We start from the raw sequence: 12,151 nt of genomic DNA on the forward strand, positions 1-12,151 counted from the left end.
CATTGGCGATAAGAGGTTTCTGTCCAACAACGGCAACAATATACCATATAAAAGGATTCTAAAATATGACACAAATAAACGCAGAACAATATTCTTCCACTGTAAGCTCTTGTCGAAGTACAGTTTTCACTGGCATACAATATCGCCAGATGGAAAGTACAGAGTGTATAACTGTACGCCTTGTATGAGTACTGTAACCCTAAACCCGGGCCTGAATGATTGTCCCGGGCCAGCCCTAACCCTGAATGATAGTATTGAATAGCCGTATTGAATGTGTGTTCTTGTAGTTGGAAGCTGGTTCGAAGCACAGCACTATGGCTGCCAAGGTTAAGCATCTACAACCCCCACTGTGGTCACCTCTGCTAAAAATGAACTGTGTGCACTGATGACACTGCAGGGTTCTCTCTGGATAAAACCGTCCACCAAATGGCATATATTACGCTGAGTGGGGCCATAATTACAAAACCATAAATACAAGCTTATAGATTCCAGACCATGTGGTTGTACCTGCATGGACTTGAGGGCTTGTTCAACTCTTGAGTTGAACTTTCCTGAACCTCCTCTCCAGTTCCAGATGCTTCTCCTTCAGCTTCTAAACCCTGTCTCTCTCTCTCTGCTCCTTCAGAAAGTCTTCTTTGTAGACCTCGGCCTGATGATGGTGCACAAGGACGTTACGACAGTGTAGAAGATTAGGCTACTAATGGTAGGCTATAGACTATGTTGTTTGGGGACAAATGCAGGTTAAACAACAATTTAGGCATTTAGCAGATGCTCTTAATCCTGAGAGCGATTTACAGTAAGCAATGTAAACACTGTAAACACAGCAGGGTAATTCCATCCATCCATCTTCAACCGCTTATCCGTAGTCGGGTCGCGGCGGCAACAGCTCCACCAGAGTGCTCCAGACTTCCCTCTCCAGAGCAACATTAGTGACTTCCTCCTGGGGGATTCCGAGACTTTCCAAGGCCAGTGAGTCGATGTGTTTCCTCCAACTGCGCCTTGGTCTGCCCCGGGTCTCCTCCCAGTGGGACGTGCGTCGAGGACCTCCCTAGGGAGACGCCAGAGAGGCATCCTAACCAGATGCCCCGAACCACCTATGCTGGCTCCTTTCCAGCGGTTCTACTCTGAGTTCTACTCAGAGTAGAACCACAGGGTAATACATCAAATGCATACGTATAATCAGTCTAACGTTTAGACTTTAGACTGATATAGCCTATATATATATTGTTTAGACTCTAAACAATATAATATCAAAAAATTAATAACATTGAAACTATACAAACCATAGGATGCCACTGTCTGTTTTGGTGTCTTCAAGACAACATCCAAGCCTGTTTCCAGAGCTTCTCCTGTGTTTCACTGCCACCTTGTGGAGGTCCAGGGAACTGACTGAATATTTAACAGTTTGCAGAATGGGTACATTTCACATGAAAGCACGACTCAATACAAAGACTGTTACTGTGGACGACGACACACTGATAAAGCATTACACTTGTTTACAACAGGGTCCACCATGTTCAATTCATCAGAAAGAACATTTAGAACATTCACAACAGTGAAAATAAAGCAAACAAGCATGTTAGGCCTATTCTGAGCACCAGCTGTGGCTACTTTCACAACTCAGGACCAAGCAGCCAGGCGTTCAGAACTTAAAGGAAAGCACTAGTTAGGTGACGGCCTAGGCCCTAGGCCTTAGATCAGTGGTTCTCAACCATTTTCACATCAAGGATCATTATTTATTTACTTGGCGTTTGAGCCACGGACCACCATTTGATGAGATTTTAGCCTCTCAGACCCAAAACCTTGAATATTTTGTTATTGTTTGATGAGATTGTGTCCACAATGTTGTATTGATGTGAACAAAAATAACAATTCTTGGCTGACACTAGCCAGGCTAAAGAAAAAAACAAATGATTTCACACCAGTTGCTCATTTCATGATTTTAATCAACAAGTATTTAAAATTCCATTGTGAGGAAAGTAGTGAGATATGAAAATATATTATTACAGCAGCATTTGACAGTTTAGTAGGCCTTTACAGTACATTACACATCCTAGGTCCCTTTCAAGAATATATAAAACAGTATCAAAAAAGACTCAGCAAACTAAAGTATGTATAAAAAAAGATTATGATGATGTACTTTTTCCTGTCTGCAGCATATTGATCGGTCGGTCCATGATATCAATATATTAAGGCTCCTAGTGTAAATTAATCTATATAGCTTATGCGTACACATTCATGAATTTATCACACCCTTGTCCAAACTACAGTATCTTCATAGTTGATCCTCACTGATGCTCATGAGAAAATGCTACCTTTTTTTTGTACTTGCTCTGTGTCTCATAGGAGGGCTGTGGACACCTCAGAAACCCCCCCTACCAGTGACATCATCATTAGGCAGGTTTTAACGCAAGAACAATGGCCTCAATGATAGCCAGCATAGCGTTCCTTGAATGGAAAGCCTGCAGTTTCTACTAGCTTGTATTTCCCATCGATGATGTCACTGGTGGGTGGGTTTCTGAACTGTCCACACAGCCCTTGCCTCGAGACACAGACAGAGTAGACAACAATGGTGGCATATTATAATGAGCATTAGTGAGGACCAATTATATGAAGATAGGTTACTTGAAAATGGTCGCCCTTTAACACAAATTTCTTTCCATTACATCTGTGTGTCTGACAGTACAGTACCATATCCTGTCTACCAGCAGGATACAAAAAAACACATCCTATCTACCAACAGGATACAAACAAAACAAAAACTGAACTGTGTGTGTGTGTGTGTGTGTGTGTGTGTGTGTGTGTGTGTGTGTGTGTGTGTGTGTGTGTGTGTGTGTGTGTGTGTGTGTGTGTGTGTGTGTGTGTGTGTGTGTGCTTGCGTGTCAATCAGGAGATTGATGACCTGCAGCTCATGGTACAAACAAGACAATTCCGTGCTCAAACGGACAGACCTAGACAGACAGGCAGAGCTGTGCCTTGGAGTGGCTAGCACCACTCAGGAACCTGTCTGTCTACCAACAGGCCCCACAGGGTGTTTCTGGGTTTGAGGCACAGGCGCTGATGTTGGCCCTTAAGAGAGACAGAATGAGAAGAGAGTCAACATACAGTACTGTGTGTCAAACTGTCAACATACTGTGTGTACACACACACACACACACACACACACACACACACACACACACACACACACACACACACACACACACACACACACACTTACTCTGCCACCTCCCTACACTTGTATTTAAGTCCAGGACGCAGCTGTTTCTGCAGGTCTCGTAAGGATGGGTTGTTACAATCTGTCCTGAAGAAAGAAATCAATACAGAGGGAAAACAATATGAAGCAAAAACAATGTTTTATGTGTTATTATGACTCGCAGACTTAAAATGGATCGATTGGAAGATCATGCACTTTGTGTTTTATTCACACCCGTCTACCAAAGTCCCATCATATCGTGTTACGGTCTAAGTCTGCCCAGTTTGGTCTTCACACTCACAGGGAGGTCTTCAACGTTTTCCAGGCCAAGGACCCACTAGCTCTTTGGCCGGGACCCCCACTAACTACTGTTGTATACAACTGTGTTGCAGATTAAACCGTTTCATAGATTGCATAGCCTCACAGACTTGTTTGACAGTACTGTCATTGGTGTTGGATTCATGTGTATTATTTTCAGTGCTGTGAATTTTCTCCATGCTGTCTCAATGGCGGCCTCTGGTGGACACTTCTCACTCTCTGCATCATCAATGATGAGACACATGTTGATTGCCATCACCACTTAACTCATTGGCCAATGACTGTTTGGGTGTGCCCTATATATAAGCAGCAACTCGGTCCACAGGCGTCACTTGGTGGACAGCTGTCGCTCAGTCCGATCCACAGCAGTTAAAATTGACCTTTCAGACTGCTATTTCTCTCTCTACACCAAACCTCTTTGCCGGGAACAGCGATGCGAGGCGTTGTGACCTTGTAGATTAGCTATTTTTAGGCTAAGTTCTCCTCAGAATAGGAATGCTAGGGTTCAATTGGTTCATGTAAAAGGGGGGAAAAAACGATCCCTCTGTACTAACTCCAGGACCCCATAGGCCGGGGTCCCAGGCCCCCTGTTGATTAAGACCCCTGCTGTACGCACGTACACCATGTTTTACTGCTGTCACATAACCGAGGGAAGCGTAGAAGTGTTAAGCCTCATAATGATATAGATAATTCATAGGGAACATGCAGTACGAGGAACACATCTTACAGAAGAGACTCCTGGGTGATCAGAACTATATTATATAGGAACACATCTTACAGAAGAGACTCCTGGGTGATCAGAACTATATTCAGACTCTTGACTCTGGTGGCGTCGAACCTCTGGACCTCAATGCTGCCAAAGATACTGGGAAGAAAACAAAGACATAACGTGGTTAGATTCAGCAATAAATATCTGATGAAAACAATGCCATGACATGGTTATATCTGCCATAATCATGTACTCAACTATAATTCTCTATCCCAATAATTATGTCAAGTCAAGTATTTTAAGTGCATCATCACAGAGCACTTAAAAGGTGAAAAGAAAAGTCACGCACGCACGCACGCACGCACATACCATAGACAAGCCATGGTATGTTACGCTTAAGGACTCAGTAGCAGTTTAAAATGGAGTTGGCAAACAATGTCCGTCATAAATAATGCCATAAAGCTATAGGGTTGAAGTTGAAAGGTCAACATTCAATCCTATAGTTCATGAGGTCTTTTAAGCAGATTTGTGTAAAACACATTTTAAATAGCCTATACACATTTTTCAATATTCATATTTTATCATGCATAGTGTAGGCTATGTATCATTTGACATCCAAAGTTTACGTGAACGCCACAGTTAAACATGTAAGGTAATGATTTAGTTTGTAACTTCAGTAGTTAGCCAATGCCAGTGTGATTTCTGGTATAGAGGGGCCGGTGGATCCTATTGGTTCACACATCTACGCACCCCTGATGCTCTCCTCCCCGTTGGAAAACAGCGGAGAACACTGACGTCACCACATTTGGAACGCCGCCCCTCTGCACTTATATAGTTCCCTCCCATTCCTAGACCAGGAAATGTGACTTGTTTGCCCAGGCGTTTCTTTTTCTTGTGGAAAAACTAAACGCCTGCGTTCTCCGAGGCTAGTCAATTATACTGGACTTTTAGAATGACTCACCTATTAGCGTCGAACGGTGCAGCTATGGACCCGTTGAGCATCGATGTGACATCACCACAGGCAGCTTCTGCAAACTAGAAGACACATACAAACATATTTTCGTGAATGGAAATGGCAACTTTCTTACTCGGATATATGACTCTACCTGTCATTTAGCATTCAGAAATTGTGGAATAGTTGTCTTGCTACACGAGACTAAGGACGGACGGACTGACTGACTGACTAGGCCTTCTTTGTGCTATGGGAATGGGTGTGACTTTGTACATTTTTGAGAAAAGGTCATTTAGATTGGGGCTGCTGTGCAATTGTCTCAAGGTAATGTGTGGTTGACGCTCCTTGTAAATGCATTCTTCTTCTGCTTGCTTGCTTGCTTGCTGCACGACGACATTCCTAAACAGCCGAATGCGAGGCATCCTGAGTGAGTGGGACTCTGCTCACTCAGGAGAGAAGCTAAGCAGTGTGTCTTCTACTCTCCATGGAGGAGAGGAGGACAAAACCTCATTGATAAACAGCCTAGGCTCACAGACCCTTTCCTTCCCACTCTGCCTATCAGAAGAAATGATAAACAGCCTAGGCTCACAGACCCTTTCCTTCCTATCAGAATAAATGATTTACGTTTAGGAAATGTAAACCGTGTACGTATCTAAGACTGTCTGATATGTTTGATATTTTCTTTTGAACATATCACAGTTGAACAATAATAAAAAAAAAGGATATTTCACTTTCAAATGAAATAAACATAAAAAATATATATAAGAAATGAGTGAAAAATGTTATGGAAAATTCACGCCCCCCTCACAAATTAGAAGGATATTCTAAATGCGTTTGTATGTTTATTTTTATTTGAAAGTGAAATATACCTTTAAATTAAAACCTTTATGTTAACCACAGTATCCTGGCCAAACCTAATTTTGGGCTAATTTTTAAAAAGCATCCCCCCAAAGCCAAATGTTTCCAAGATGCAGATTAGCCATTTTAGCTAGGCCTAGTATAGGCCAGGGCATAAGTGGTTAAGAAAATGTCGCCTCAGTACACATTACTTGATTGTTTTTATTCAAAGACTTATTATCATTGGTCTGGATGGCTCAGTAGGGAGAATACTGATTTCTAGGTCTGGTTGGTTCTCAAAGACTGGTCCAGGGACCCCTAGGGGCCCTTGGAGGGTTCCAGGGGGTCCCCAGCAAAATGTCACAATCATTTTAATCAATTTATCCATCTACGTTGACTATTCAAAACGAGTAGATATACAAGCTCACAGCGTGTCACTTTGTGCCGCACTGTGAGCATGTACATAATACATATGCTATTTTTGAACATTTATGAAAAGAAAAAAAAAGAATCTCTGTATATTTATGTCTCTAAGTATCTATATTGCTTTCTTTTTTCAATAAAGCACAAAGCCACTGCCTTTGCAAACTAGATTTAGTCAGAACAACATTTACACAAATCCTTTATTCTCACCATTTGGTTGCCCCACCCATGATATGTTTGTGCGTATGCCTTGTGGCGGCATTGTTTATTTACACAAAACATTTTCAGGTGGGGGTCTGCAGCCAAATATACGAGTATATACAGTATATAAATTTGGGGGGTTCCTGACATGAGAACATTTGAGAAGCACCGTTGTTGTTATTGTTGGTATACTTACTCCAGCTGAGGCCCGGTTCCAGAAGGAACGGACTGTATTGTTGTAACATTCAGTCCATCCTGGGCAGCCACTGGTTAATGTTTCTAGGAAAACAAACACAATGTTTTGCATACATGTTTAGTAGTGGTAGTAAACTGTAACGGTGAAGAATACAGAATCATGCACAGTCACTAACATGAAATATGCTCCTCAGATCACAGGTCTCCGCCAGACCGGGTTGCCTACCAACGGCTTGCAAAATTATATATATTTGGTCGTGGACTCCTAACTCAAAATATGTTGTTCCAGGCACCCCCAGAAGCAAAGATTAGAGTTAAAAATGTTCGCTTTAAAAAATATATATATACATTATATTCACAACTTTTCAAAAATAGGAGATCTACAAGCTCATATCGCGGCAAGAAGCGCTGACAAGCTTGTAGATCTGCTATTTTTCAGTAGAAAAATAATTGCTAAAGTGGTTGAAATCTAAAATGACATGACAGATGCTTTCCCAGTTTTAATGGGTTAAGAGTAGGTACGCTTTATGTACGTTTATTTTTGGTTAAAGCTAAGGATGGGATTTTGTTTGATTAGTATTTTATGTTCAGGTAACTTACCCATTTGTCACTTGTAAAATAAATCTCTGTATAATCTCTGTCAAAATCTGTATTTTGGATTTTAAACTGGTGTTGACTGGATGTGTTTGGGGACTGGGGAGGAGGAGGGAGTCCATTACATTATGTTAACACCTAGTGACCTATAGGCTGAGTCATAACAAAAAGGAACCAGTTAAGGTGGTTCAGGAGTCTAGTAAGAATGACCTGGTCACCGGGGAGATGCAGGCGGGGATATCTCTCCTCCAGATACCAGCTCAGTGGCCTTGTGGTTAGAGTGTCCGCCCTGAGACTAGGAGGTCAGGGTTCAATCCTCAGCTGGGTCATACCAAAGACTCTAAAAATGGGACCCAGTGCCTCCCTGCTTGGCACTCAGCATCATTAAGGGTTGGATTGGGGGGTAAGTCCCTGCGACATACTAGCGTCATGTCCAGGGGGTGTACTTGTACATCAAGCTGCCTCACGCTACAGAAACAGGAGCCCTATGGGCCTCATGGCTCGGCAAGGCTACTTACTTAACTCTCCTCCAGATATATATAACTCTATGGGGAATACCGAGTAGCCAGGTGGGAAGTGGGAACAACCATTTACTCAAGGACATTTTTTAAAATATAATGAAAATTTAAATGTATTGCTGTATTACAGTATGTCACCATTTTATCTCATGATTCTGTCATAGCTCCCGGCCACATCTCTTCCATGTCATCTATACAGTCCTTTAAAAGGTGTAATACTTACCATTGCTGCCCTCCTTCCCACACCAGGTCAGTCCATCCAGGACGAAGCCCAGTAGAGAGTCTTCCAGAGTCACATAACAGTCTCTCTTCTCTGTAAATTCATGGACGATGTGCTTGGTTTTGCTCCAGAACATCATCTATTAAGACAAAATAATAGTTATCAAACACTTTCTTTCGCGTAGTTTGCTCTATGCCAGTGGTTAGTCAAGGACCCTGAAATGCATATGGATTCATGTTTATGAGGTAACAGTACTTTACACTGGTTGTTATGTGCAATGATGTCATTGACCGTGACAGTCAAATGTGCCAATTAAAAATAGTGATATCACAATATTATCCCCTCCCCTAACCCCTCCCCCTTTATCATACAACAACAGGTGTGGGTGCGGTTTCAGTTCAGGTGGATCACCACCCACCACACCAGGCATTCCAGGTATACTTAATTAACTTGTTGGCATGTCCATATAAAAACGACATTTTAACAAATACTGTACACCTTTTTGGGTGAAAAAATCCTCCTTATAATAATAATACCTGATGATCATGTTTTAGGGTGGAAAAAAAATTAAGAAATTGCAATCGACTAAATTAAACAAATTGGACAGTAAAAACTCTAAAAAATAAAGGACATTTGCAGCCCTAGTTGTTACTCACTCGGTTACAGTCAGGTTCAAAGGGTGCCACAGAGATAAGGCGGTCATAGGCCTCCATGGGAACGTTGCATGGATCCTTGCCCACATAGGCACTCTCAAACGCACTCCAGACCCGCTCACACTCAACCCTGGGAGAGGACAGGAAGAATGAATGATCAGGGGTTAATTTAACTGAGAGTGTAAAAACAAAGAGTGTGTGTGTGTGTGTGTGTGTGTGTGTGTGTGTGTGTGTGTGTGTGTGTGTGTGTGTGTGAGTGATAGAGATTTACAAAAATATTTATATCAATTATTTTAACGCTATCCTGGTGAATCATTCATGATTCTTCACAGAATCAAAGGTGTTCTGGTCCAGAACACCTGGTCCAGATTCTGTGAAGAAAGAAAAATGAAACCGGCTATAAAAAGGTATTTATTCAATGTAAATACCCCTACATAATCAAAGGTTTTATTGGCATGATTCCCCAGGATCCTGACCTGGGTGGCTGGATTCTAGGATTGCTTAAAATAATTTATATAAATATTTTTGTAAATCTCTCTGGGAAAAAATGAATGGCCGATTTTTCAGTGGGTCCAGAAACCCCCGCCCACCAATGTCATTCAACCGGAAATAAACCTGGACACATTCCGAATGATGTTGTCAGTGAAATATCTCCTAAAATTAAAACACTTATAATTAATAACACCGAAATATCTTTAATAACAAAAAAGTCTACCTCTTGTTAAAGCGCTTCGCAAACGCTTCGCATCTGGTGGTGAATTCCTCCCTGAAGCTGAGCGGCGCGGGGGTCAGTGTCAGGGTCAGAGCCAGCACCAAGACCACCACCCCCAGAGCGACGCACACCACGCCGACCACCACCCAGCAGCCGCGGCTCCGCACTTTTGCTGGTTTGCGTGTCTCCTGCGAATTCTTCCCGATCCCTGCATACCCTTCTTCACGTTCCATGATCGGTTAACAGTGAGTACTCTTCTCTGACTATCGATCATGCAGCAACAACAGTACGTGTCTCTCTCAAAAGCGGTTTCCTTGTTGTTGTGAGTGACTGACCAGTGACCACCACCCCGCAGCGGGTTGTTTGTTTACCAGCAGCAGTAAAGTGCACCGTAGCAGCATTCACAACACACTCACGTCTATTTGTAGAACAAGTGGAGCTGGCTGGACAAGGCACACAAGTCACTGCGCGCAACACTCACAAACTCACCACAGTGGGAAATGGTGGTCAAGGCTACTTCTACTGACTCCTCTACTCCTCTTCACATAAATCTTCTGGAATGTCACCTGGCGTGACTCTGTCACTGATTAAATAGATACAAGAAGAGTGGGGCACCACCCATCCTTCAATCCTTTAATTTATTGTATCGACCACAAGTTAAGAAACAATGCCATAATTATGCCGTGTCGATGTTGTCAGTTACTGGGAAGTCAGACGTCAAGAACTTCCAGAGAAGTCACTGATTAAATAGATACAAGAAGAGTGGGGCACCACCCATCCTTCAATCCTTTCATTTATTGTATCGATCACAAGTTAAGAAACAATGCCATAATTATGCCGTGTCGATGTTGTCAGTTACTGGGAAGTCAGACGTCAAGAACTTCCACAGAAAAGGGACTAGTCAAACCAGTTTTTGCAGAGGCTGTAATTTCAGAAATATGTGGTGGTAAAAAGTTACCATATAACCCCATTTCTAAAATAGCAGTGGATCCACATAGTGGATCTGCAAGCTCTCAATGTGTTGCCAAGCGGTGCATTGAGAACTTGTAGATCAACTATTTAAGCTATTTATTTGGGGGCAAAAAGAGAAAATCTTGAAAATGTTCGCTCATAATCACATTCCCACGTGGATGTGGTTAATATTAATTAATTTATGTTTTCATACAATAAAACGCTTATCTAAATTGTAACACGTGTTACATTGTACATGGCCATCTATTGCTATGAAATCAGATTAATCTGCATAAACAATTCAGAGTTGGGGGCAAAAATTACAGAATTTAAGGTTATAAATGTGAGCACTAGTAATGACTCAACCAGACAATCCCCCTGCACTGACTTCCCCCTCTTGAGATTCCAACTCCCCTTTTCTTTTTGTAATGTATTTTTTATCCCACGATTTTGTAACCCATTTTTCACCCCTGTGTCAATTATCTAATGTGATCCTGGGCTCTACACACCCTCCACCAACCTAGTCCCCCATATATGGGGGACAAGGGGAGAGCAACAGACTTGAACTCATGCTTCCTTCATGCCTGAGTGTCCAAGTTGCTCCTTTACACCTGACAGGGGGGAGTTTCCCTGGTTGGACGTAGCGCGTGGAAGGAACACGTTATTCCAACCAGTTCCTTTCCCCTCCATCAGGCGCCCCGGCTGGCCAGGGGGAGGCAGTTTAGTGACCAGGATTACTGCATGTTTTCTGTTGAATTTCTTGACCTCCAACTTGTCAGGGGCGGTGGCGGTGGCTCAGGGGCAGAGTGGCCGGATGGTAACCGCAAGGTCGCCAGTTCGAACCCTGTGGGCTCCCCCAGAGTTAGTGTCCAAGTGTCCTTGAGCAAGACACTGAACCCCTAATTGATCCTCATGTGCTGGTTGGTGCCTTGCATGGTTTCCGCCGCCATCTGTGTATGTGTGTGTGTGTGTGTGTGTGTGTGTGTGTGTGTGTGTGTGTGTGTGAATGGGTGTGAATGGGTGAATGTAATGCACAATCTATGTAAAGCGCTTTGGATAAAAGTGCTATTTAACATTTGTCAGTAAATGACTACATGGATGGTCATCACAGGTCACCACCAGGTTAAGTCACCAGTTAAGTGAGATTCGTCGGATTCACTTCATGGTTTAGGAAATATACACAAAACATTCAATGAATGCTTTGTGATGCATTGTGACTTTGTAGATCTGATAAAGTTTAGTTGGTATACTTGTTTCACAACATTTGTAGAAAAGGTTTGAAAATGTTGTCAATCTAATGTTCATGACATGCCCAGATAAGAAATGAATTGAGTCCACCACTGTTGCAAAAATTAATTGTTTATTCCCAGATGTATTGTTTTCTTTCAGCATTGTGTCTCATAATTAATTACATTACAAAGTAATTATACCATAATAAATGGGTCGTAATCTTAAAAAATCGTCAAAATGTGGCGCAGATCTTTGAATATATATTCTTTCACAACGAACATTTTAACTCAAATCTTTGCTTCTGGTGGAGTCCCTGGAACAACACATTTTCAGATGGGAGTCCACGGCCAAATATAGATAATTCTGGGGGTCCTTGACATGAAAAAGGTTGAGCACCCACTGACACAGAAACATGGGTTTTTCAGAAAACTATTCACTTCAA

At 42.3% G+C, this 12,151-nt stretch overlaps 1 protein-coding gene across 1 annotated transcript; it reads right to left on the reverse strand.

Annotated features, from left to right (window-relative positions):
* Positions 1-3,011: 3,011 nt before the first annotated feature.
* On the reverse strand, positions 3,012-9,761 carry LOC308336033 (ADP-ribosyl cyclase/cyclic ADP-ribose hydrolase 1-like; the record flags this gene model as incomplete). The annotated part of the gene is made up of 8 exons (XM_080793277.1): positions 3,012-3,069; positions 3,221-3,304; positions 4,293-4,379; positions 5,185-5,258; positions 6,833-6,915; positions 8,167-8,302; positions 8,820-8,946; positions 9,532-9,761. 8 exons carry the CDS (start codon positions 9,759-9,761, stop codon positions 3,012-3,014), a joined length of 879 nt encoding a protein of 292 aa, XP_080649403.1.
* Between the last annotated feature and the right edge of the window lie 2,390 nt (positions 9,762-12,151).

The sequence above is a fragment of the Protomyctophum bolini genome, assembly GCF_963924005.1.
Source record: "Protomyctophum bolini genome assembly, chromosome: 21".
NCBI lineage: Eukaryota > Metazoa > Chordata > Actinopteri > Myctophiformes > Myctophidae > Protomyctophum > Protomyctophum bolini.